This window comes from Hemicordylus capensis, chromosome 5 (assembly GCF_027244095.1).
Source record: "Hemicordylus capensis ecotype Gifberg chromosome 5, rHemCap1.1.pri, whole genome shotgun sequence".
NCBI classification, from domain to species: domain Eukaryota; kingdom Metazoa; phylum Chordata; class Lepidosauria; order Squamata; family Cordylidae; genus Hemicordylus; species Hemicordylus capensis.
This window is the reverse complement of record NC_069661.1, coordinates 224224342-224251338: the sequence shown is the minus strand read 5'-3', so window position 1 is coordinate 224251338 and position 26997 is coordinate 224224342. Positions and strand designations below refer to the sequence as shown.

The following is a 26997-nucleotide window of genomic DNA, read 5'->3' as shown; positions in this document are numbered from 1 at the left end:
CTCTGCCACAAGATGTGGTGACAGCCAACAACCTGGATGGCTTTAAGAGGGGTTTGGATAACTTCATGGAGGAGAGGTCAATCATCGGCTACTAGCTGGAGGGCTAGAGGCCACCTCCAGCCTCAAAGGCAGGATGCCTCTGAGTACCAGTTGCGGGGGAAAGGAAGCCTGTGGAAGGAAGCCTGTGGCTTCCAGCAGCATTTTGGTAGGCCACTGTGCAAAACAGGATGCTGGACTAAATGGGCCTTGAGCCTGATCCAGCAGGGCTGTACTTATTCCCTCTAAGAGGGATTCCCAGATGTTGTTGACTACAGCTTCCAGATTCCCCAGCTGCAGTGGCTTTTGCTTGGGATAGGAGTTGTACTCAACATCTGGGAATCCCTCTTAGAGGGAACACTGAGCTATACCCCTGCTGTGGGCATGGATGTGAGCAAGTGATGGTGGGTTTCCATGGCCCGTGTAAATTCAAGAGGCTCTGAATAAGCTCTAGTAGTGTACTCCTATCCAGCTGAATACAACTTGTTGAATACCCAACTTGTTCTCCTGTCCAGTTGAATACAATAATTAAGAGCAAACTATTATTTTTACACTAGTATCCAGAGATGCACCCTAGATCAGGGTTTCTTAATCTTGGGCCCCTAGATGTTGTTGGACTACACTCCCATCACCCTCAGCCACAAAGGTCATGTCTGGGGATGATGGGGGTTGTAGTCCAACAACATCTGAGGGCCCAAGGTTAAGAAACCCTGGCCTAGATAATTTTGGAGCCTGGACCTAAAGGCCTTTGGAGGCCTCCCTGCTGCACGTTAAGCATCCTTTTTTAACACGTTGCGTAGGTTCTTGAGGGCACGAACCACACCACCCAGGACAGACTAAAGAGGATTTGGGGGGCCCCAGGGAGTGTGGAGGCCCTGGACTCCATATCTTGGCTCCAAGGTCCAGGGGTAAGAGCACCTCTGCTAGTATCTAATTCTCTTTCTTAAAGCTCAGTTATTTATTTAGAAGTCCCACTGAGTTTAATAGAGCTTGCTGAGGGCTGTCATTTTCTGACTGAAGCTGTTTTTCGAGATTCTTCTGCCTCCCAGTATTTTTCAAGATATGGAAAAATATTTTCTTAAGTCATTAACATCTGTAGGGTTAGGAAACATAGGAAGCTGCCATATACTGAGTCAGACCATTGGTCTATCTAGCTCAGTATTGTCTTCACAGACTGGCAGCAGCTTCTCCAAGGTTGCAGGCAGGAATCTCTCTCAGCCCTATCTGGAAGAAGCCAGGGACTTGAAACCTTCTGCTCTTCCCAGAGTGGCTCCATCCCCTGAGGGGAATATCTTGCAGTGCTCACACTTTCATATGCAACCCGGCCAGACCCTGCTTAGCTAAGGAGAGTTGCTAACCCTAAGTTGGCTCTCATGAAAATGTGAGTAAGATTTACACGCCTGGACTCTGACCATCTATCCACGCTGAGGCCCACTTTGTTTTAACAGTGCAACGGACGCCTCGGACATGACTATTATCTAATAACAAAAGGGACAACTGTATGCAGCCAGTGCAAAGGGGATAGTATCTCTTTAAGTGGGCCGTCTCACGTGGTTGTTATATAAGCATTAAATCTAGAAAAAGGGAGCAGGCTGATGCACGGCTTTTAGGCGATGCCTCTTGCAGCACTCTTCGTTATTTGCTTCTCTATCGTATCCCTGCAAACCGTGCGACAACGGCCTAAACACCGCCGAAGGGCCCACACACCTCACGCTGCTGCGCATGCAAACGAGCCCTGGGTTAGGCAGGGCGGGAACGGGGAGTGAAATGTGCACGCGCGCGCAATTCCTCTTCGCTCCCACCGAGAATATTCCGCGGGCACGGAACGCGCCACATTCCACACAACCTTGAGCGCGTGCCCGGGAGCTCGCGCTTACAGGCGCGTTGCCACCTTCGCCGCTGGCTACAGCGAACCCTCGTCTCGCGCTCCGAAAAACCTCCGCGGAAGCCCCGTGCTCATCCGGGTACCCCGCGCTCGCTCTGGAGGGCGCGGCTAAGACGTCCTCGAGCCCCGCCCCTTGCCCTCCTTTTTTGGTGGGTAACAGGGTCTAGGGAGAGCGCGAGCTTTTCTTTGAAAGCTTTCCGTTCCCCCTTCGATCTCTGTGGACCAACTTTTAGACTCGAATTAGGGGTTCCCGCCGGCACCTTTTCCCGGTTTTCCCCTGAGTAGGCCCGCAACCCGCTCCCCACAAGCCAGTGAACACATTTCAGACACGTGAGGGGGCGCCGATCACATGGGGTGGGGGCGACCAATGGGGAGGCGAGGCGGGGCTTGGCGGTTCCCGTTGTTCGAGTCTGCTGCGTAGAGTCACAGGGCGGACGGCGAGGCGGCCGGCTGCGGAGCGAAGACGAGACCGAGGAAATCCAGGTGTCCAGCCCAACCGCCACCGGCTCAGCGCGAGACGCCCTTCCTTTCTGGCTCCGAGCTTGGCGAAGACCCCACCCCCGGCAACTGGGCGCGCGCGCGGCTGAGGCAAAAGACAGGGGGATGCGTTTCTCGCCGGCGGCCGCCGACTCCACCGCCGCCCTCGCTGCTGCTTCCACTGCCGCGGCCGCTGCTTCCGCTGGGTCCTAAGGCCGCAGACCCCGGGGAGTAGCCCTTCTCGAACCCCAACACCCCTCGCCTCTGAGGGTGTCTCCCCTCAGTGGCGGGCTTCGGCTCGGTATGAGCCGCGACGCCAACTTCGTTTATCCTTGAACGGCCGACGACGCTTTTCCACTCCACCCCGCCGCCCTTTGCCTCCGGTTCTGTCCCACCTAGTCCACCGCCGACACTGAGGGGGAGCGAGCGGGGCCGCCTCTCGAAGATGGGGGTGAACGCGGTGCACTGGTTCCGCAAGGGGCTCCGGCTCCACGACAACCCGGCGCTCAGGGAGTGCATCCAGGGCGCCGACACGGTGCGGTGCGTTTATATCTTGGACCCTTGGTTCGCGGGATCCTCCAACGTGGGAATCAACCGGTGGAGGTGAGCCAATGGGGGGACGCGGAGGCGGCTGCTTGTTTTATTTCTCCAATTATTTCTAGATCCTATTCCGAGGACTCGAAGGGGTGTGCGCACGCGCATGTTTCTGGTTACACAACGGCGATGTGGGCACCTCGTAACGCCCTTGAGCCATTCTGACGTCCTAATGCTCAAAAGGGGGGTGTATCTCGTCACACTGGCTTTTTGTAGGGAAAGGAGATTCTCGACTGTTTGCTTATTATTATTATTAAAGATTCTGAGGCTGCTATTCTGTGTATGCGAAGTACGTTCTGTTTGAATGCAGTGGGTTTCATTTGCGAGTAAATGTGCACAAGATTGTGTTGTAGGCTGTTCTGCAGGGTGACGCTTCCTTATTTTGCACGTGAATGGAAATATTGCATAATAAAAATTCTACTCCCTGGTGCTGATGGAGGGTTCCGTGTAACTCAAAAGTGTGCATATGTCTGCACACTTTGCTGGACCCAAGTTGGTCCAGGGGAAAAAAAAAGATATTGCTTTACTTGTTTTGCATTTCTTATCCTTGAGATCAACATGGCAAGCAACATCTTTGGAGGACCCCCAGAAGTGGTGGTCATTCTGTATTTGTTAGTAATTTTTAATTTACATACTGGGTGATAGGCACTTAGTCATCACCAGCTTATATATATGACCCTGCTGCTGACCTGTCTCCTCCCACTTGCTATGACTTGTTCTTAATTGCACCTTTTCCAAGTCGTTCCTGATGCTGGCAACACAGAACCAATTATATATGCAGTCCCTACTTTGCTGTACAGAAAAACAAGACACCTCACTTAAATGTTTTGCAACCGCTATTGAGTTCATTTTTCCAGCCACAAAATTTGTGGCAGCAAGAGACCTGTCAGAAATTGCTTGGAATAAAGTATTGGAGAAGAGTGTGTGTGTGTGTGTGAGAGAGAGAGAGAGATTTTTTGTGTCATCCAGAATAATAAGTTAGCTAATGTAAACCATATTAGTTATTTGATTTATCTTGGTGAGTGCAAACTTTATGGGCAGTTATTGTTGCCCAAAAAGTACAATGAATGCTATTATGGTGTTGATGGCAAGCATTATTAGACCAACAAAATGTCTCACTTTGCCTTTATTGTGCTTCACACATGTGAAAATATCAGGCTTTCCAGTAAAGGATGTCTGGATGTTTCATCTGAAATTTTCTAGCTAGCCAGGTCCAGCTCCAGTGATGGTGGAAGTTGGCAGCTTTGAGATAAATGACTAGGTTGCTAAGCAGGAACTGCTAGGATATCCATGTGAACATGGTCCATGGCCTGTTCACAGATAAATGAAGAGTAAAATGAAACCTTTCTTGAATATTTATGGCAAATTTGAGCCATTTTCTAACCCCGATAGATACCTTAACTCGATTACAAAAAGTACTATAATGCCAAAATACTATAGAAATTTGATGCTCGCATGTTGCAATCTTCCAGCAGTTCTGGAAGGGAGATATTTAAAAATTCCCTATTAATGTTTTTGCCACTGTAATTGTGGAAATATCAAAACTAGAGCTCATGTGCTCCTCCGTATCTACGGCACAAATATAGAATTGCTTTTATAAGTTGTCATCCAGGTCATATGGACTCTTCTTATCTTGATTATCTTCTAATTGACCAGAATGATTTAATATCTTAAAATGTGGCTAAATTTTGTTTGGTAGCCAGCAAGATTCACCAGGAGCTCATTATGAATTCAATTTCACTCCCACCATTATTTTGCCAAATCATCTCCCCCCCCCCTTCTAAAACAGTAGTTAAGAGTGGCATCACAAAAGATAAGGGAGCTTGGGCACTCTGGCATTCAAGCACTGCTGTTATCAATTTGTTTTGTTTCTTGGTGGGAGACAGCATAGATATAGACCTCCTCTCCAAATTTTGAAAAATGAATACAGTACATAGCTAAAATCAGTCATGCTGTTACAGGTCAAAAAAGTGCTTGAGCTACTATCATGAAGTGACATAAATTTTTATGGGATGTGACAGTGAGTGCTGTCTTTTTATAATAATACTGAATATTGAATGTGTGTCAGTTTGGATGCTTGGCTATTGCTTCCTGAAGTGGTATTCAGGTTTCCTTGTCTTCTATCTAATAAATTTTATATAGTTGATAATTCATTTACACAGATTCTTGTTAACTTTTTAAATTGTTAGTAATAGTAGAAGATTGACATTGTAGGGCCTTTTACTTTGTTTCTGAACTCTTGTCACTGCTGAATATTTCAGTAATTAAGCCAGAATGAAGGGATCGGTAGTTCATAGATGGCCACCTCTTCTGATCTTTATTCTAGCTGACATTCAGAGGCCAGAAGTGTAGTGCATTCTTGATTTTAAAATATACATTGTATTCACTTGTTTAAATGGCTGAGGGGGTGGATATAGAAGCTCCATGAGCCGTTCCTGCTATCTGTCTAAGCGGCACTCTGAACCTCTGTGGATCTAAGATAAGAGTAACATCAAAACAATGTGTCTCATATTGTGCTAACCTGGTCATGGGTACTGACTACATTAGGGAAACTCATTGTGACCACTTATATGGTGCCAGTGCAGTGTATGTTGTACATACTTGAACCTGGAAGACCTGGGCTTAAATTCTGGCTTGGCCATCAAGAGTATCTTCAATCTCATGGCCTCAGTTCTTCATCTGTAAAATGTGAATACTTATGAGCTGCCTCAAGGAGTATGGGGTGGGCATTGTGAGGATGAATTCTGAATGAACTGAGAACTAATCTCCCATTTCAGCCTAGTGCTAGACAAATGCATTATGTAGTAACCGTGCTTGTTCAGTAAGCAAATAGGTGCATTGGGAGAGAGCTCTTGTGTGTTAACTCAAATTCATATATATCAGGCCCCAGTCAAAGAACTAGGCAAATCCAAGGGTAACCAAATTACCCATATTGCTATTTCAATGACTGTAACCATGAGCAGATTTTAAAGTTGATATTGTATATACTCAAGATACAGTTGGTTATTATATATACCCAAGGTGCAAAATAACATCTTATTATAAAGCTACACACACACACACACACACACAAATTAGTGTCTGAATTGTTCAAAATACAAACCATCACTTTCGGGCATCCTTTTTGGCCAGACTTGGATTTGCATATAATTGTACTATCTTGCACATGTAAATAATTTTTCTTGCACCATGGCTTAAATGTTCAGAGTTTTGCGCTCAGTTTTCCTTTGTTTAAGGCAATGAAATCATTTTGTAGTGTTGTTTGCTAGCCATCAAGTGAAAACATTATTAGAAAGAAAAGCCATTTTGAAGCACATCTACTTGTTAACATTAATTCAATTGTTCATTAATGTTAAAACATTAATAAACTTTGAGACACTGCATTTGGAAAATTGGTTGTGCTGTAGTTTAGTTCACACAGCTTGCATGATGGGTGTTGTAATGGTTCCAGATCAGAACCAATGACAGGTTCTGACAATTTGTAAATTACTTGCAGGTGGTCCTCCACCTAACACTGACCTTTAATCAGGAAAAGAAAAATACTGTCCCACATATGTTGTGGTTCTGAAGAAAGGAAACTATAAAGGCTTAGAAATAGAAATAACTTGACTAGTGTCCAACAACTGGGCCAGTCTACCTGCCAAACTCTTGCAATAATTTGGGGCAGTTGCTACATTTCTTCTATCAGAGCCTTTTAATGTGTCAGCCCTATCCAGAACTACTTATTTACTCATTCTATTACATTTATTTCTGCTTCTGTAGAATATTGGTTTTTACATATGTGTAACATTACATTACAACACAAACACACATTCCCAGGAATGATTTAGTAGATGGTGCAGTGAACTTGTCAGTTTGATAATTGAAACTGATGTGCAATGTGTTCTCACACATTAATTTTTTCATAGAATTGGGACCATTGGAAAAACTGTTGCCTGATATAACCAGTTGAAATGGGTTGATGGAAGGTTTTTGTGGCAACATGGTGGGGTAGTCCTTCTTGAAACACCTGCTACCTTGATAGGTATTAGCTGACTACTGTTGATGCATATTGAGCCAGCAGGGGACTGCCCATAGCATCGTCACAAGCAAAGCTCCCCATCCCCCTAAAGTGCAGGGCATTAGGGATGTGCGGACCGGTCCGGTTCGGGGTCGAACCGAACCACCACCCCGGTTCTGTTGGACCGGATTGTTACTCTTGCTAACAATAATTCAGATTCTTTGCACTGGTTATTCTTTTAAAGAACTTGAAGCATATTTTATGACAAGAGTCACTATTTATGGTGGATGTAGTGCCCACCCTTTCTTGTTCACTTTTTAAAAACCTGCTAACTGAGACGAATAAAGCTGCAAGTGCCATCTTCCTTTTGGCATTTCAAACTTTTTTAGGCATTTCAGAAAAACAAATGCCTCTGAACAAGAATAGCCTACATGGTGCCTTGTGACTTGGTTCCTGCATTTTGTCTCGAGATTGTCCTCTAAAAGGTATCATTTTAATAACTTGTGAACTAAACCTACAATGATTTAAATGTAGAAAGAATTAGGTACAAGCTGCTTATCTTTACAAGTGTGTCTGATCTTTTGCTGAAAAGAGTTTTCTATACAATAAGTATTAAGGCCACCTATCTCTATTATGTAGGTAACTTTGCTTCTGTCTGATGTGGGGCTGATTCACCTTCCTTACTAGCAGTATGTTGCTACAGTTTTGAACACAGTAATGAAACACCATGCCTACAGATTTCTAGAAGTTTTTAGCATCTGCAGAAAGGTCATTTGTACATGATGTGCTTCAGATTGACAATAGGTCTTGGTGGTAACAGTGTAGGAATTAAAACGCCACTGTCTGGGATAAATAGTAATTAGCTTTGGGCAAGTACGTGAAGGATGGATGGTGGCAGTAATAGCTAATAGTTGGAATAGTGGTATGCTGTGCTGACATGGCCATTAAAGGTCAGTGTAGCAATGAGTACTGGTGAAACAATTATACTTGCAACTTGGGCAAAAGAGGCCAGAAATGGTTGTGGTGCTACTGCACTTGTAAATTCTATTAACTTGGTCAAGTTACAGAAAGCTGGCATACTTAGCCGCATGTGTGTCCCATCAGGAAGTATACTGTGAGAAATAGATATGGGGAAAATTTTGTGGTCTCCTCCCTGGAAAGCTATGTTAATTAGTGAACCAACTAAGGTGTTGATTTTGTTTTTATTTTGCCTCTGAAGTTGGGCTTTAGTTTTAACCAAAATAAGAAGCTAAACGTTCTGTGTGATTCTTAAGATTAATTCTGGATGGACAGTACAAGTATTGATTAACTAAGTTACATGTTAAAATCAATGGGATGGAATACCTTTTATTTGTGATCATCTTAGAGCCAGCATGGTGTAGTGGTTAGAGCGCTGGACTAGGACCGGGGAGACCTGAGTTCCAATCCGCATCCAGCCATGATACTAGCTGGGTGACTCTGGGCCAGTCACTTCTCTCTTAGCCTAACCTACTTCACAGGGTTGTTGTGAGGAGAAACCAAAGTATGTAGTACACCGCTCTGGGCTCCTTGGAGGAAGAGCGGGATATAAAATATAAAAATAAAATAAAATAAATAGCTGCCTCCATGAGTACTAGTGAGAGGGCTTTTTCTTTTCCCCCAATTTGCAAGGTTCTGACTCTGCGGAAATACTTTAGCTTGCTAAAGGATTTTCTAGCACAGCTTGGCACTCCTGTCAAGGATGTCATATTTGTTAGAGCTCCTGCAAAATGAACAGGTAGAAGGAATGAACTCTAAACACTGTATTGTTCCTGATGTGCTCTAACATATTTGACTAGGAGCTTCAGCTGAACCACTTGTCTGGTTTAGTTGTATAACAGAATGAGTCATCTTTTAAAGGCGCATATGCTTTGAGAACTAGAGAATGTAAACCTGAATATGAAAATAGGGTAGAATGAAGAAGACTAATTTGTTCTTCATAAAGCAGATATTGATATTATACAAAATGTTGCACATTCTGTAGTCTGGTGTATAGAGGTAGTAGACATACAGCCCACTCAACCTTTTGCAATATAGAATAACACATCTGTGTGCACACACACTTAAGGGAGAAGCTGTGAAATAAAAAAAATTCTGTATACATATAAGTGATTTTCCTTAGTGGCCTTTGAAAATTAGTTGGGCTGGTGGTTATTGGGCATAGCAGTTAGGGGTGTGTGTACAGAACCAGGCGGGGTGGTTCGATGGCGGGGGTGGGTGGCTCGCACTTTAAGGGCAGGGAAGGGTGCATTTCCCCTGCTCTCTGCATTTCCCCTGCTGGCACTCGGTATTTGCAAAGTTCTACAGGATGGCAGCGTACCTCACTGCCTCCTTGTCTGCTCTCTGGCTGGAAGTAGCTGGTGTGCATGCTGGTCTGGGCAGGCTCATGTGCGCCAGCTACTTCCGACGACTTTTGGCCAGGGAGTGGATGAAGTGGCAGGGACGTATGCTGCCACCCCATAGGACTTTGCAAATACCGAGCGCTGTCGGGGGAAAGTAGAGGGAGGGGTAAGTGCACCCTCCCCCACACTTAAAGTATGACCCCCCCCCGCTTTCGAACATTGAACCTCCCTGTTCAGAGGCCCGTAAAAGGGCTGCCCAACAGGTTTGTGTACATCCCTAATAACAGTGTTTCTTCGTGATATGGAAAACATCCATGCTGCTTGTCTGACACTCCAGGTATTAGTAATTTGTCCCTAAAATGCAGCTGTGGCACCTAGACTTGGATATTGTGAGGTAGAGTTATTTTAGTAAAATCTTTATTTGTGCTAGACTGCCTGGCTTCTCTTCTAAGTACCGTATGTTACTTGTAAAGGGAATAAAGAGAAGCCCACAGTCTGTCACTACATCCAGTAATTTTGTCAAGTGTCCATTGTCTGACTCTAAAGTTTGAGGCTGGCTCTTAGATCCAAAGAATTTCCTCTGTGCCCCACCCTCCAAAAGTCTCTCCCTGAGGATTGGGGGCCTTCTGACAAGAATGGTATGTGACAAGAGTGACTGTTATAAGCAAACAGTTAAGACAACTGAAGTACCTTCTGTAGAAACTTTTCCATTCCTAAAAATATGAATTACCTTTGAAACAATACAACATAATGAATGGATACCAATATAGTACTGGGCAATTGGGTAGTTTCAAAGTTGTCATTTTTTTTTAAAGTGATCATTTTGTGTGTGTGTGTGAGAGAGAGAGATTTCAAACACATACACACAATTTTCTAGATTTTTAAATGGGGAGTAAAATAAAACAAATACACATGATAATCCAAGCCAAAAGTCAGGTTATGAGTTCACCTGATTGGTTGTGCAAATCAAATCCAAAACTAAAATTCCTCCTGCACCAGCATGGTGTAGTGGTTAGAGTGCTGGACTAGGACCGGGGAGACCCGAGTTCAAATCCCCTTTCAGCCATGAAACTAGCTGGGTGACTCTGGGCCAGTCACTTCTCTCTCAGCCTAACCTACTTCACGGGGTTGTTGTGAGGAAAAACCTAAGTTTGTAGTACACTGCTCTGGATTCCTTGGAGGAAGAGCGGGATGTAAATGTAAATGTAAAATGTAAAAATAATTCTCAGATTGCAAGTGAAAGAGAAACGACTGGGATTAGTTCTTTGTTTCACTTCAAGCAGATGCACAGCACTGTGTCATTTCTTTTGTTGAGCTGGGGTGGTTGGACATATCATAGCATTGAAAACACTATTGTGTATTATATAAACCACTGCATTGTCTTTTACCTTTTAAAAATTGTTTCAGCATAAAGCTTTGAATTCGTTTGAATAAAAATAAGCACATTAAATCTTTTTCCTACATTCATTAAATGTGATTTTCTTCCCTAATCAAACTTTCAGTTCAGTTACTTGGAGACTTCATTCATTCAATTTATATAACACCGTTCCTAAAGTGGCTCAGGGCAATTTACATTAAAATAAAAAACATGTAATAAAACAATTTTTTAAAAAACGATTTAAACAAGATTAAAATTAAAAGGAATGCTTTTATAGTATTTATCCAGTGCATAAAATTAACGTAGAGTACTTAGTTTAATTTATGAAATAAATTTCAAATACAATTGCCAAATCAGATCACAATCTATTTGGAGCATGTTTCCAGAAACCTTTCAGATCCATAATTTCCCAAAAACCCACATCATTGCCAAGAAAGCCATCTTTCCAGTCACCATCTGCCTTATCCTGGAAAGGGGGCACCAAGGGGGGGGGTCTTAGTACATCAAAAAGACAGCTTGAACTCAGTGTGTTTTTGTAGGATCACATGTTTAGTTGTAGGAAATCATTAATACAGACCTCAGTGTGTGTGTTTACATTCAGAAGGCATTTTAAATGTGATTTATTTAGCTACTCTGGATTCTGCAATGGGAGAAATATTTTGCTGCTTATGAATGTTTGTATCCCAGTGAGTTCCTGTGGCATTAGTTCAGCTAGGTTCCATGCTGTAATCATAATGGCAATAGATATGCTATCTAGAGAAAGAGTGCATTTTTCCATACAAAACATAGTATTGTTAGAATGTAGGAAAATGCAATATTCCAACAGGCACTAATTTTAGGAATGTTATGTGGACAATGTATAACAAATAGGCACCCACAAATCCACTTGCTAGCTTGTCAGTGGCAAGTGCCCCTGCTCTCTGACGAGCAGGACACCCAACACCATGCAGATCTCCTCAGGTCTCATTTCCAGTGCCATTTTTGATAGGGGTGTGTCCGAACCGGTCTGGAGGCCATTCTAAAGGCCTCTGAACTTCCAGACCGGTTCAGACTTGGCCGGTCCGGGTCCGGGTGGGGGGTCTTCCTTTAAGGGCGGGAGGGCTTGCTTACCCCTCCCGCCTCTTTGCCCCCTCCAGCGCCCGTATTCTGTTGTATAATTGGGGCGCTGGAAACCAGCCGCCTCCGCCGCCCCCCCGCGAGCGGATTAGGGGCAAAGGAAAGCTACTGCCCCCCTCCCGCGCCCCTCCCTCCCCCCCCGAGTGCTCACCACATTGTTTGCCAAAAAAAGAGAGGAGCTCGCGAACAGAGCTCCTCTCTTGCCAAAGTCTCAGGCCCAACTGGGGCCTTGGGCGTGCGCGCACGCGCGATAGGACTCCGGATCTAATGGAACTTTCGCCAGAGGCCCGGTCTACCCGCCGGGAAGAAGCCGGGTAGACCGGGCCTCCGATCGGCTGGTTTCCAGCGCCCCAATTATACAATAGAATACAGGCGCTGGAGGGGGCAAAGAGGCGGGAGGGGTAAGCAAGCCCTCCCCGCCCTAAAAGGAAGGCCCCCCTTCGGTGCCGGTCCGGACTGCTCTGGACCATGCACATCCCTAATTTTTGATAGTAAGAAATGGCAAGAATCCCTCTTCAGCATTGCGAGAGAACTCCCACTATTTCTTATCCTCTTAGTATCCCAGTGTAAATGAGAGAAGATGCAGTTCTCTCTCAAGCCCTCTGCTTGCGTGCCGGGAGAAGAGAGGGGCTTGCTGGCAAGCACAAATAATGGCTGACTAGTGAGCTAATTTGTGGATTCCTGAAAACAAATGACCATGCACTGCCGCCGCCCCCCCACCCCCACCCCAAGTGTTGCTTCCTTAAATAACTTGGGAATGAGATTTGCATGCTTGGTGGAAAGGTATTTGCTAACTTATTTATAAAAGTGAAGTTCCCGCACCTCAGTTTTTGAACAGCAAGCTTATTTCTTAGATTTGATATCATTACTGCAGAATAATGTAATATTTTTTGGCTTAATTATTTGAACAATTATAATGAATGCAATCTGGAATCCTGAGAGAGTCTCTCTCTCTCTCTCCTAAACCAGTTCTGTCCACATGCTGACTTCTCTGTATTTAGGCTTAAATTTTGTGCAGCTAGGCTTAAGAGAGTTTCTGTGGAAAATCAAACTCGTGGAACTCTTGTGGTAGAAAATCTGATTATTTTGGCATCTAGTATTTTGATCTATTTTACATTTGACCATAAGGGAAGGACTGTGCTTTAGTCTGAGTTAGAGGATATTTTTGTCAGCTGTTCCTGTGTGAATATAATTCTGAATAGATCTAGAAACACATAAATATTGCTGTTGGTGATGCTGGTTTTGAGTACATGTTCTTGAGAGGAACACTAGGTTGCATGGCTGTCCTGTACAATTTCCTTCTATAGTGGATGTAATTTTTATTCACGAGTCTTGAAATCTGAAATGCTGTGTTTTTAAACATGCCTTTGTTCTTCAAGACTGTAAAAGTTGTGGAATAGTTCAATGAAGATACCTTTTAATCTATTTCCAGCAAAGGTCTGATTTATTTGTAGTTGGCAGTGCAGCGTGATCTCTTCAAAACGTTGCAGTGACGAACTTGAAATTCTAGTTATGAAACTGTGTTGTGGCATGATCTTTAAAGTAGGTCATTGTGACTGGGTGTAGTCCAAACAGCCTACTGGTTGCTAGAGCAATGACCTATTTAAGAAACTATTTCTGTATATTCATATTGAAACAATCCTTTAGAAATCATACAAGGAAACGGATGAAAAGCTATACTCAGATGGCAATAATGACAAAGGTTTGTTTCTAATATATGTTAAACTACCTTAAACTACCTGCCTACCTTTCCTCCTTGATAATCTATTGGGAGCCTTTGAAAATATGTGTAACTTGTCATCAGAGATTCTCCTTACCCCTTGGCCTTTGTTTTATACTGGTATGTATTTTCTTAAAGCACCATATCCAGTGTTCCCCTACAACAAACTAGCATGTCTTTAACTTGAACTATAATCAACATATCCAACCTTCCTTGCATGTTATGACAAAAATTATAAAACAGATCTGAGACTGGTTACTCAGAAGGTGAATTATCCTTCCTCTTACTGAAATTTCCAAATGCTGACATTTCCTCACCCATTTTTCTACTTTAATTTGTAAAAGATTTCAGTTGATTCCAACATGCTAAATTGATTTTGCAAATTATTTGGTGTATGTCTGTATAATGAATTAGCTGACATTTGGAGGGCTTTCCAGTAACTGGGTTGATCAGATGTAGATTGGCCTATGTGCACATTTGAGCCAATTCTAAAAGAACTGCACTGGCTGCTGATATGTTTCTGAATGAATTACAAAGTGCTAGTTATCCTCTATAATAAAAGCCTAAGTGTGCACCCGTGTCAAATGCCTGGCGTGCGTCTGTGTCTCCCTCGGCTGTTCTGGGCATGCGCGGAGCGCATGCTCAGAACACGCTGAGGGAGACACGACCGCCAGCACCAGGTGGCCATGTTGGGCGGTTGATTGCCCGGCCACGGAAAGGCCAGAAGCGGCCGCTGCGAAGAAGCCGGGGAAGCCCCACGAAGCCAGGGAAGAGGCGGTGGGGGAAACTGGCCGAGGCGGCGGCGGAGCCATGGCCGAGGCCTGGCCGCACCGCTGAAGCCGGGCGGGGGGAAGAGGCAGCGGGGGAAGCCGGCCGAGGTGGTGGTGGAGCCACCACCGAGGCCTGGCGGGGGGGAGACTTTGGGGCCCTTGCCCGGCCAGGGAGACCGGCCGCCGCATGGAGGCTGGCGGCGGCGGGAGGGGGAATGGCGGCGGGCGGCCCGGAGCGCACAACTCCACTAGCGCCCGTTATTTAACGGGCCAAAAATCACTAGTTACCTATAAAGCCCTTAACGGCTTAGGTCCAGGGTATTTAAGAGGACGCCTTCTCTGTCGTGAACCCTGTCGGCTATTAAGATCATCTGGAGAGGTCCAGGTAGAGTTGCCGCAAACTCGTTTGGTGGCGACTTGAGCCTGGGCCTTTTCTGTGGCTGCCCCGGGGCTTTAAGTGTGAGAATTTGCAGATTAAGGTGCATGCTGTGCAGGCAAGGAACCACCCCAAAGCAATCAACTTGGTGGGCTTTCATAGTGCAGGGTGTGGGAGCAATGTTCTCTCTAATATTTTTCATCTGTTTGTGGAATGAATTTTGTTCTGGGTGGCAGCATCAAGACAGTATGTGCACACATACATTCAGAATGAGGCATTCCTGATTCCACCTGAGCAGGATCTAAAATGAACTGAGTGAACATCAAAAAACTTGTGAGCACACACATGTGCACGCCTTAGAGGGAACACTGTTTGGGAGTCATTGTCCTAGAGCACAGACTTTTTCTGCAGTTGTCTGATTTTATCCATCAGAATGGGTTGTGATCATGCCCCAGGAAGACATGAAATGCAGCTCAATTTTGTAGGCAATATCCTGTAGGAAGGTAGGCGGAGCTCCCTTCCACTCCAGTTTCGTTCCTGTCTCGCCTCAGGCAGCGCACTCTTGGAAAGGCTCTGCAATTCCCTATTCTTCAGGCTTGTTTGCTCTTTCTTTCTTGTTTTCTCCTCTTATGTGCAAGAGCGGGAAGGAAGATTTTGGTTTATTTTATTAAATTCCAACCACTTTTTATGTTCATTGATTTGGCAGTTGGGCTCTTTATTTTCAGTTGAGTTTTTTCTCGGTTTATTCCCCCCCTCCAATCCTCATGGATCCCGCTCAGGCCGGGGACCTTCTGGGCACCTCCCTTTCAGAGGGTATCCCCTCTGAGGCCAACTAAGCCACCCCTAGTCCAAAACCCTGCAAATCAGGCTCTCTCGGTTCTAAGCGGGCTCTTCACCCGCTGACCACCGATCAGCTGAGCACCCCCGCCGAGACTTCCATTGTTCAAGGGATCACTTCCCTACCTATTGGGGCAGAGGCTCCCCCATGTTAGGCTCGCAAGAAGAGCAAGCATGGCAAAGCAGAGGGCAGAAAAGCTTTAAATAAGCCTAAAGACGCCTCAGAAAAGCAGAGACGCCATAAACGAAAAATGAAACCGCTGGTGGCGTGCCTTAGCGAACGCCTGTTGTTACAAGCAGTTTGCCAGTAGCGCCTGCCCAGGAGACTTCCGCCTGCCCTTATCCAAGCCCAAGGGGGCTCCTTGGAAGCACAAATTGGGATGGGCAACCAGCGTATACCTGCGAATTCTGGCACTGGAAACCCTGTGGGGGAAAGGGATGCCAGCTTACCCCCCCCCCCCGTAACCCACTCTACAAACTCCACCTCTACCAGCCCAAGTTCTGCACAGGCTGCGGTTAACCCTGCACCACAACTACAACTGCCGCTGAACATGAGTACCCTCGTTCCCCCAATGGAGACTCAATTTAAGCAACCAGCACCAGAATTTGAGTAGTGGCTCACAAACTTTCAGATCTGAAATGGCCTGCATACCTCCAGCTCCCCCCCAATAGTGTGAGCCTGACTAATAAGCCTATATTTTTGCCATCTTTGCCGGGCTCTAGCCCCACTAGGGGGGTTATTCCTCCCAGTGAAAAAGAGCTATTCCAACCTAGGCCCCCCAGGTCTTGCAAGATCAAACGATCTATTGACCCTATAATATCTATAATACCTATATCGGGCAGCAGCACTATAGGAAGATGCTGAAAGGCATCATCCCATACTGCGCTGAAAGAATCAATGGTAAACCCCTCCTGTATTCTACCAAAGAAGACCACAGTGTTCTGTGGTCGCCAGGAGTCGAAACTGACTCGATGGCACACTTTACTTGTGGTAGCAAGCATGACCTGTCCCCTTAGCTAAGTAGGGTCCATCCTGGTTGCATATGAAAGGGAGACTAGAAATGTGAGCACTGCAAGGTATTCCCCTTAGAGAATGGAGCTGCTCTGGGAAGGGCGTTTGTTTGTTTGTTTGTTTGTTTGTTTGTTTATTTTTAATACATTTTAATACATTTCTATACCTCCCAAAATGCAAGTTCTCTGGGCGCTTTACAAAACAATAAAAACAGCCAATAAAAGACTAAAACATTTCAACAATTAGAATTAAAAAGTTAACTATTAAAACACAATTAAAACAGTATCTAATTAAAAGCCTGGGTGAACAAATGTGTCTTCACTGCCTTTTTAAAAGTTGTAAGAGATGGGGAGGCTCTTAATTCAGCAGGAAGTGTGTTCCAAATGCCTTAGGGCAGCAGTGGAGAAGGCCTGTCCCTGAGTAGCCACCAGACAAGCCGGTGGCAACTGCAGACGAACCTCTCCAGATGATCTCAGTGGGTGGTATGGTTATTGGAACTAGGTTCCAAGTTCCCTCCCTGGCATCTCCAAGATAGGGCTGAGAGCGATTCTTGCCTGCAACCTTGGAGAAGCTGCTGCCAGTCTGTGAAGACAATACTGAGCTAGATGGACCTATGGTTTGACTTGGTATATGGCAGCTTCCCATGTTCCTATAAATAGGGATTAGATAGAAATAAACAAAGAATTGCATGGATATTCTGTTATTACAACTATTATGAGAGCCAGCGTGATGTAGTGGTTAGAGTGCTGGACTAGGACCGGGGAGACCCGAGTTCAAGTCCCCATTCAGCCATGATACTTGCTGGGTTGACTCTGGGCCAGTCACTTCTCTCTCAGCCTAACCTACTTCACAGGGTTGTTGTGAGGAGAAAGTATGTAGTACACTGCTCTGGGCTCCTTGGAGGAAGAGCGGAATATAAAATGTAAGTAAATAAATAAATAAAAATAAAATAATGTACTGCTTTTCAATAAATGTTCTCAAAGAATTTTGCATTAAAAAGAATGAAATGGTGAAGGTGGGTCCCTGCCCCTTAGGGCTCACATTCTAAAAAGAAACACAAGGTAGACCCAGCAACAAACACTGCGGGGATGTTTTGTGAGGATATTCTGAGAGGCTGTACTGAACATAGGAGGTAGCAAAGGGAAAGGGCAGAGACTTTGAGGAAGCAGATGATCTTTGGGCTGTTGTAGATGAGCAAAGGTCACAGACAAAAGTATAATGGGCTATGAGAATAGATAAATAAGGGACAAGGCCATAGAGGATTTTTAAAGTAAGGACCAGGAGCTTACGCTGGGACCAGGCACAGACAGGAAGCTACTGTTATGGTTTAAGGAGGTGTCACAAAGGCATAAGGATGAGAGGTAAATGACTTTGAAAACATCATGCTGCATTATGGCGAGGGCGACTAAGGTGAAATAGAGGAACAGTGGAGAGGAGGAGGTAAAGTTTTTGTCAGAGGAAAGAGATGAAGAGCTGTATTTTTGCAGTGTTGTAAAGAGAGAAGCTATATAACTTGGCAACAGAAGAGTGGATTAAAGACAGAATAAAGAAGAGGGAGGAATCAAAGGTAGGTAAGGCTTTGTGCCTATTCAACTAAATAGTGAATGGTGACAAGTCCATGGATAAGGAAAGAATACAAGGAGAAGAATGCTTTGGAGGAAAGCCAGAAGGTTTAGTCTTGGACATACTGCATTTGGTGAAGCATCCAAGCAGAAGTACCAGGCAGCTGGAGGTGTGGATTGGATGGAGTGAGAAAATTCTGAGGGGGGTACTGGGTGAATAGTAAAGAATGTCAGTAGAGCTTGTGTTTTAATAGTTGCTTCACATGGTTCTGGATTTCTATTAGGAGCCACTTACTGTAGAGCATGTCAACCCCCCCCTACCCCCCCGGACCAACTACCACATTTCCAAGTACCACTGCCACCAGAGATGGCTGCTACGTACAGTAGTACGTGGTTAGTTGTCCCTGCAGTGAGGGAAAGGCTTATCTAGTTGCTGTTGTTTCTTGATCTCTCCTCCATACTGCATCATCCTTGCCCAACCCATGCCTCTCTTGAAAGGCCAGGCCTGTCATTGTCACAGTGCTGCTTCAGTCATCTCCACTTATGATTGGACAGGGTGGCTCAGTTTCATGTGGTCTCTGGGGCAGCAGGCCCAAGTATTACTAGGTGTACTATGAAGTATAGTTGAAAAGCACTGCTATAGACAATATCTGGCACTTCCTTTAGAAAACAGAGTTTATAGTGACATCATGGGGTGTGTGTGAGGGGGCTCAGGAGGAACAAGAGACAAAGTAAATTATGATAGGCCAGGCTTTAGCTTGACTATTGTGCATCCAAGCTGTTGGGATTGGATAGCTTAACTCTTTATAAAGGTAAAGTTGTGTTGTTGAGTTGATGTCGACTCCTGGCAACCACAGAGCCAGTAGCTATAATTACAGTTGTGGCTGCTTGACTTTGCCCCTAGAGAGAGAACAGATTTCTTGAAGTGAAGGTACTTATCCTACTTTTCTCCTCAAAATGGTCCAAAATGACTTACAACCACCAGATTAAAAACCACCAATAAAACTTAGCAAATCAACAACAAAAAGTAGCAAAAGCATTCAAAGAAAACTCAGAGAAAGATAAAGACCAGTAGTCACAGGAGATCAGGAAATACCTGCTGAAACAGCACATTCAACTTCTGCCTAAATATAGGCAGGGAAGGAGCCAACCATACCTCACATTCAGGGTGTACTCATGTATTAGATACCACCACAGGAAAACTCTTCTCGTGCTTTGCCTTCAACCAAACCTCAGAAGACTATGGAGCATTAAGGAGGACATCGCAGAAGATCCTTTCTTGTATAAAGGAAGGTAATCTATGTAGTTCAGTCCCTTAAAGGTAACCACCAATCAACCAGCCATTTTGCACCTGAAAATCAACTGGCAAACCATTGCAGCTGAAACACAGGTGTGGTATCATAGTGACTGGCACCCATTAACTCCTAGTCACTGCATTTTTGTGTCATTTGAAACTTCTGAAGGCCTTAATGGGCAGCCCCACACAAAGCTTGTTGTTGCAATCCGTCTGGGATGTAACCATGGCCAGGTAGAACTTACTAATGGACACAGTTAGATCTCAGCCAAAGCTAGCAAAAGTGTTCTGGGCCATAGCCGCTATCTAAGCATAGGAACCTGGCTGCGTCCAAGAACACTCTCAAACTACAAAACTTGGTCCTTCAGTGGAAGTGCAACCCCATCCAGAACAAGCTGACATACTGCCACCTTATACTGACAGCATGGTTGTGCTGACTACTCAAAGGGCTTCTGCACAGGTGTGGAGGCAAGGCAGTCTCCCTGCTGAATGCCAGGTGAGCTACCACTGGTTCCCACAGGCTGCTGAGTGTCTGAGGTGGCAAAGAGTGGCTTTTAAAAAGGAATCGCGCATGCCTCTCACCCCTCTCAGAGCCAGCCTCGCTGGCCATTGCTGGTGTATTTGATAGCTAAATGATGTTGTGAAGCATGCAAAACATTTAAATCCTGTCTGAGCTTAATCGTCTTAAGACTCCCACAAGTACATATTGGTCCTGATACTCAATGACTGATATCACCAGGGTATTATGTATTCTGTGAATTTGCTGACATCTTTGGCAGTGTGTGTAGAGTACTGCTTTTGTGGTTTGACAAAATCCACTTTGTTTTCTGGCTGCATAGAAGTTTATAGGAACACTCTCTCTCTCTCTCTCTCTCTCTATTTTTAAGGACCTACCTAGACCAATAGATCCTTTCCTCTTGGTGATTATGGGGTGTGTGTGTGTATGTGTGCGCGTGTGTTTACTGCGATTGGCTTGAGAAAATCAAGGTTAATCCACTCTTTTTGTGTGTTTAAAAACAATAATTGATTTACCTCCTTTAGTCAATACTTGAACGTGCCCTTACTGGTTTGCAGAGGAGAAAGAAGATAATGACAAGTAATCAGAATCGGAAAGTGAACTATTAAGTACTGTAACTACAAGATTATTTTAACAAACAAAAATGAACTAACTAGTATTAAAGATGGCTTCAGGGAATTGAATGTTGAAGCTTATGCCCATGCATGTAATCTTCCTGAGCTTCTCTGTACGAAGCAGAGTTTAGGTACCTGACAAATTGTAGTAAACAATGGAAAGAAAATATTAAGGAAATAAGGAACAAGAAGGAAATAAAGATGAAATATGAAAGTGTTTCATAACTGGTGCGTGAAATCTATAGAAAATCTAGCCTAAGGACTCTTTCAGAGTTTGAGAGTTATAAAGATACTGAATCGGTGCACCCACATAACGACTGTCCTCTATCCTGAGCTAATAGCATGATTGGTGGGGTGGCACTGTAACAGAACACTTGTTGGTACTTCAGTGGGGTGCATTTTCTTCCAGTTCTTTCTTACTGTTGCTGTTAGGAAAAGATGCTGCCTGGAAACATCCTAACAAAAGCTAAGCTTTTTTACTGTTATACGTAGGAATTGCTGACTTGGATTCAAAGAAGCATGAGCAGAAGTAGAATTACTGCTGTTCTGTAAAGTCTTACATAAGCACTAGTGGAAGACTTCTTGCAGTGCAGCACCACAGTGTATCAGGAGAATTAAGAAAGATACAGTAACACATAGACTCTAGGGCTTACCTCTTGAAAAGAATGTGTGCAAAGTCTTGACCAAGAGCTTCCACAAACAGAATAATTACTTTTCTCATGCAATACTTTTCTGCTGGGTTGGCAACAGCCCTTTTCTGAACAAGGTTTCTCCTAACAGAATGACATCCTTGGATCCAAGCTGCTTTTTCTGATTAGGTAGCCAAAAATAAAGGGGGTGGGTGGGTTACTGGCTTACCTGTACAAATCTGTTTGGGGTGTGTGACTTGAATGGTCTCTTAAAATGTTGAGTGTGGTGTTATTTGAACTTATATCCAAAGTACTTTGCACTTGGTCCATGTTGAGCTGTATAATGATTGAAAAGGAAATGGTAGCAGGGTGTATAATACTTTCTCGTACAATGTAGGAGGTCATTGTTCTTAATGATGAGTTATGCTCTCCTACTTACTCCAAAGACAGGAAGCTTTCAGGAAGAACAATCAGGTTAGGCTGGCCTCCTTACCCCATTCACTCTGCCTGCCTTTGCTACCTCCTTTCCTTGCCTGTGCCTCCTCTGGGGAAGCATTAATATGTTTCTCCCATAGAAACATATTAATAGCAATACTTGGCACACAGTGTCTTGTGGATTGTACAGACACCTGTGTTAGGGACTGTAGCACAGTGCCTTAAAATTGGGTATTTTGAGAAATGCTTTAGCTGACTATCTTGGATGGTTAAGACAAAACACTTCATGCTCCCCAGTATACCAAACGAATATCAACAAGTTGGTCTCCATGTAGTACACATATTTAAGGAAGTGTATCTCACAAAGAACTCATTGATTATTGGAGAAGCTGGTATATGTATATGTACATCTCCCACAGAGACGTGTTTTGCTTCCACAGAGAAGCAAAGAGGCCAGAAACAAAGATGGCAAGACTATGGCGGGAAGTCTAAAAAAGCTTGTGTTCTGTTGACCAGACAGTTTCTTAGCTTTCTTGAAACAAAAATGCATCTCCACCTCCCTTTTCATGATCACTAATATGAAAAACAAGATGGCTCTCGGTCTTCATAACACAATGGTGGAAGGGAGCAGAAAATCTAGCCTCCAGGACCACCTTGTTCGATATGTCCCTCGCCGGGTCCTGAGCTTGGCCACAAGTAATAACTTGTTGATCCTGGGCGCTAGGGATATTAAACTGCAGACGGTCTCCCAGATATCAGAGCTGTCCACAATCTGTTGGCTTTCTGTAAGGCATGTAAGACTGAAATGTTCCGTTGGGTGTTTGGTCGCTGAGATAGCTGGTCGTAGAGTGATCTTGTAATCCATGGTCACTATGTCATGCGCAGTGAGTACTTTATGGGCTTGGGGTTATGACATTATGTAAGATGTATTTTATAGAATTGTGTTGCTGTATATGTTATTGTTTGTAAGCCACCCTGAGTCCTATGGGATTAGGGTGACATATAAATCTAACTAAATAAAATAAATAACTGTTTTTGTTACCCTGTGTAGAGGATTTAACCTAGCCTTTGTCTTAAAGCCAGCCCACATGAGGGGAAGAAAAATGCTGAATCTTCCCCTCTCTATGCTTTCACCCACAAAGGCTGTTCCTTTAAATCTTCCTGTGCTCAGTAGCTTATTCGCTGCTGCTGCCGCCACCACCACCCATTTATTACAGAGATAAACGCACACACACACCCTGCTGGATTTGGGTGGAATTCCATGTATACTTTCCTTCTCTTTTGAGAAGTACAAAAACCTTACACATGGTGAGAAACCATGGTAGCTGAATGGTCAAATTGAGGTGTGTTTGCACCAGAGCAAACCCCTTTCCACCCCCCCCCCTTCTGAGTTAAAAATCCACTCAAAGAGGCTGGTTAAAATTTTCAAAGAACAAAAAGAAAAATCAACTTTATTCAAAATACTACAGACAGTCTCGATCTGAGGCTTTCTCAGCTTTTAGTTACAGGTAAAAATACTCAGTTTATTACAAGGTTCCTTCCAAAAAAAGTCCTCCAGCTGATATTGGAGTGGCGCACTTTAAAAATCGTGGTTACTCAGTTGCAAAGAATATGGATGTAAGAAAATACAAAAGCACCTTTAAAGTTTACATAGACTCTTCCAATGCCCTAGGTAGATGGATGGGCACAGGCTATTGCTTCCTTAGCATAGTTGCATTCTAGGTAAAACAACACTAGACCCATCGCAAGGATATACAGAGCACACGAAAGGAAAATAGAAGTCTAACGCAAACTGACTAACAAACCATTACCTAGGCTAAACTTCCAGAAGCCAAAAGCCCTGGTTTCCTTCCCCTTTGAACTCACTCCAAACTCCAGGAGAGAATTCAAGCTTCCTGCAATCCTGTCTCTCAAGGATCTGTAGATGTCCTTCCATGAGAGAATTCTCCAGGCTAGCTTTTGACCATGAGGCAGCAAAACTCCATTGCTCCTCACTAAGCCTTCTGCCCGACCTTTCTCACCTCCCGCCTAGCTGCTTCTGAACAAAGACACACTTCTCTTCCTGCCTCATGGCCCTCTAGGTCCCACCCACTGTGTGCTGAGTGGCTGATCCCTAGAGGTCATTGGGTGTCTGTCAGGACAGGGTACACTTCCGGTTCACTCTTTAGTGGAAGGAGGGGCTGTTCAGTGACTGATCACTACATCCTGTTTGTTAAAGTTCAGTTTTTCTTCTGTAAAGTGCAGCTAATATACAGTTTGTGATTTGAGAATGTTAATACCAATGTAAAAGCTTAAATAATCTTCTGATGCAATGAGTCAGACAGTTTCCCCAATATTATTGAGAAACAACAAGACCAAGCACAAGGCAACACCAGTTGTTAGCTGATTTTGGCTTTATTTCTTCTCATTTGGACCTAATGATGGCGACAATAGAATGCATAATCTGTGTTGATAAACACGTTTGCTGCTAAGCAGTAAGTGCATACTATCATGAGATCTGGGTTTATGCCCTACCATAGTCATCACACTTCTCAAAGTCTGAACTGGTTCCTAGTTAAAGTAATTGTTCATATCTCAAAGTTGCATGGTTGGTTGTGTTATACTTTTCCTAATAACAACTTTCTCTGCTATTCTTAATCTTACTATGTGTGGGGGGCAATCAGTGTTTGTAGAACTCAGTTCTCTTCTTCAGGGCTCCAGACCCTAGTGCAGAGATGGAAAAACAATCGTACCACTGTTGCACTAGGATGTGGTGAACCTAAAGAAGGTAACCCAGTGCTACAAACTTTGACTGGCCCACACATACAGTATAACACATTTGTGACTGTCGGCTGGAGCAAAATTGTGGTAGGCTGTGATGTGTGTCCTCCTGAGGATCCCTCTCTACAGTCCTGCTGGTACCTGATCTCAATCTGGCTTCTTCCTTCTCTATCCCAGTAGGCATTATGCCTACCCTTGGAGGACCCCCTCCTCATAGGTTTTTTCCATTTATTTAATTTGTATACCACCTTTCATTAAAACAATTCCAAGACAGTTCATACAAAAAATTAAAACAAGACTATAAAAATTACACAATTGAAATACTAAGCTAAGGTATAAAAACATAGATCTGACTAAAAAGATTTAAAATACAGGCATCGGACAACCATACAAAATACAAAGAAGCAGCAGTAGAGACAATCATATAAAAGCCTGGGTAAAAAGCCAAGATCTCAACGCTTTCTAAAAACTGTGCTGGAGACTGAGGAGCAAATAACCACCAGGAGGGCATTCTAGAGTCTGGGGGCAGCAACAGAGAAGGCCCTGTTCTGCGTGCAAGGCAGCCAAGCCTCTCTCATTGTTGGCACCCAGAGCGGAGCCCCCTCAGATGACCTTGTCAAGCGGGCAGCAACCCTTGGGAGCAGGTGGTCCCTCAGGTATCCTAGGCCCAAACTGTTAAGGGCTTTAAAGGTCAAAACCAGCACCTTGAATTGGACCTGAAAACAAACTGTTGTTGCATGGACAACTATCCATTCTCTATTCATAAGGGCTGGATCATATTCATAGTGTGTACTGCTTTTTAGTTAACAAAGCATTAAAAACTTAATTGAAGATTGATATGTCTTAAAATAACTGTTAGCATACGATTTCTACTAAGAAGTGAATTTCAGAATTGTGCCTCAGTGTAATGTCAGTTTGGAAATTCAGATGATAGAGTTATGTAGTTTACAGCTTGATCATCAGTTCAATTCACAAATACAATGAATGATCACTATGAGAAAGTGTATACTGCTAATTTCTCCCACCCCCCAACAATTGATTTTTGCCTAGAGCATAGGTATGTTGTTCCAACCTGCTTGGCATAGTTGCATTGTAAATGAGTGCCTAAAGCCACGTGCCTATTTGGATAACCTTAAGCAAGCCACTGTCTCTGACTTTGTCTTGCATCTTTTAAACTGATGTCAGCATTGTTGTCTCAACTTGCAGGGTAATTGTAAGGGTTACTTACAAGAATTATGTTAAGTGCTTTGATCACAAGGAGAAGCACCTGTTTGGTTTGCGTACAAATCTATCTGCAGAACCCAGGCAGCTGATTCTGACTACCCTTTATGCACTCACTGCTTCTATAAACTTGAAGCAAACCTTTTCGCTTTTCATTTTTCTTATAGGTTTCTGCTTCAGTGTTTGGAAGACTTGGATGCCAACTTACGAAAGTTAAATTCTCGTTTGTTTGTGATTCGAGGACAGCCTGCAGATGTGTTTCCTAGACTCTTTAAGGTACGTTCTGATTCTTCAGTGTAAAGTAGATATGATTGCAGTGCTCGCCTCTCTTCTTGTTGCGTCTGTATTATTAGTATATACAAGTAACACAGAGCTCTGGAAAGAAGCTGTTAAAGAAAACCTTTACAGTTTTGTGTCCAGTGGCAACCCAGCTGCTGGACGGAGGGCCAGCAGGTGACTTTACGCACAGGTCACCCCAGCTGTCAAAGCATGGAGAAGGGACAGTGGGTGGTCCTCACATCCAGCTGCAACCCAGCTGTTGAGAATGGTGAAAAAGGGTTGCAGGTAGCCCCTTATGTCCAGTGGCAACCCAATGGTTGGGCTTAATGGAGGGCCAGTGGGTGACTTGATGCACAGCATCAACCCAGCTGCCAGACTTGGTGGAGGGTGCTGTGGGCAACGCTTGTGCTAGCCGCAGTGCAGGTGCACTCCAAGGGGGATGGGTGGGCAGGCAGCCCTTATTTTCAGTGGCAATTCTTCTGTTGAGGCAATCCCTCTGGTTGGTGGAGAAGGCTGTGGGAGGAGGGGGGTCTCATGACTAGCAGCAACCCAGCTGCTGAGCTCGGTGGAGGACATGATGGCAACATCCCAGGAGAAAGAGGTGGATAGCCTTCCCAAAGTTTAAGTACTAGCAATGCCAGTTACCTTTTAAAAATCGTGTGTCTCTTTCCATGTTTTAGGAATGGAACATTACAAAGCTCTCTGTTGAATATGATTCTGAGCCATTTGGGAAGGAGAGAGATGCAGCAATTAAGAAGTTGGCTAGTGAAGCAGGAGTGGAGGTCATTGTTCGAATTTCACATACTCTATATGACCTAGACAAGTATGTTACCACTTTCTTATGTTTAAGCATAGAGAAACATGTTGATTATGCAACAATGGGTCCACTCTCATTTATCTTTTTCATGTCTATTGGATTTACAGCCCCTCTTTGCTGTTCTATTTTTTCCATTGAATGTAGCTACCCCTTGTTGTTCCTGAGGCTGTGATCCCAGCCATTCAGGTATTGTGTTACGAGCATGATGTTCTGGCTATCTAACTGTGTTGGAAATCCAATTCTTGAATGAAAGGAGGAAGCATCATTCTTCATTTAAGTCTAGGTGCCCAACTTCAGTTCTCTAGCTG

At 44.1% G+C, this 26997-nt stretch overlaps 1 protein-coding gene across 3 annotated transcripts in view; it reads left to right on the top strand.

Moving 5' to 3' along the window:
- Positions 1-2055: 2055 nt before the first annotated feature.
- CRY1 (cryptochrome circadian regulator 1) overlaps positions 2056-26997 on the top strand; it is a 38595-nt gene continuing 13653 nt past the window's right edge. The window contains exons 1-3 of one of the 3 annotated variants that reach the window (XM_053258109.1): positions 2056-3001; positions 25761-25869; positions 26553-26695. In XM_053258109.1, coding sequence (XP_053114084.1) covers positions 2844-3001; positions 25761-25869; positions 26553-26695 — 410 coding nt within the window. In that variant the 5' untranslated portion in view covers positions 2056-2843. The remainder of the gene's footprint in view (positions 3002-25760; positions 25870-26552; positions 26696-26997) is intronic. The other 2 variants (XM_053258107.1, XM_053258106.1) reach the window with 2 other exon arrangements.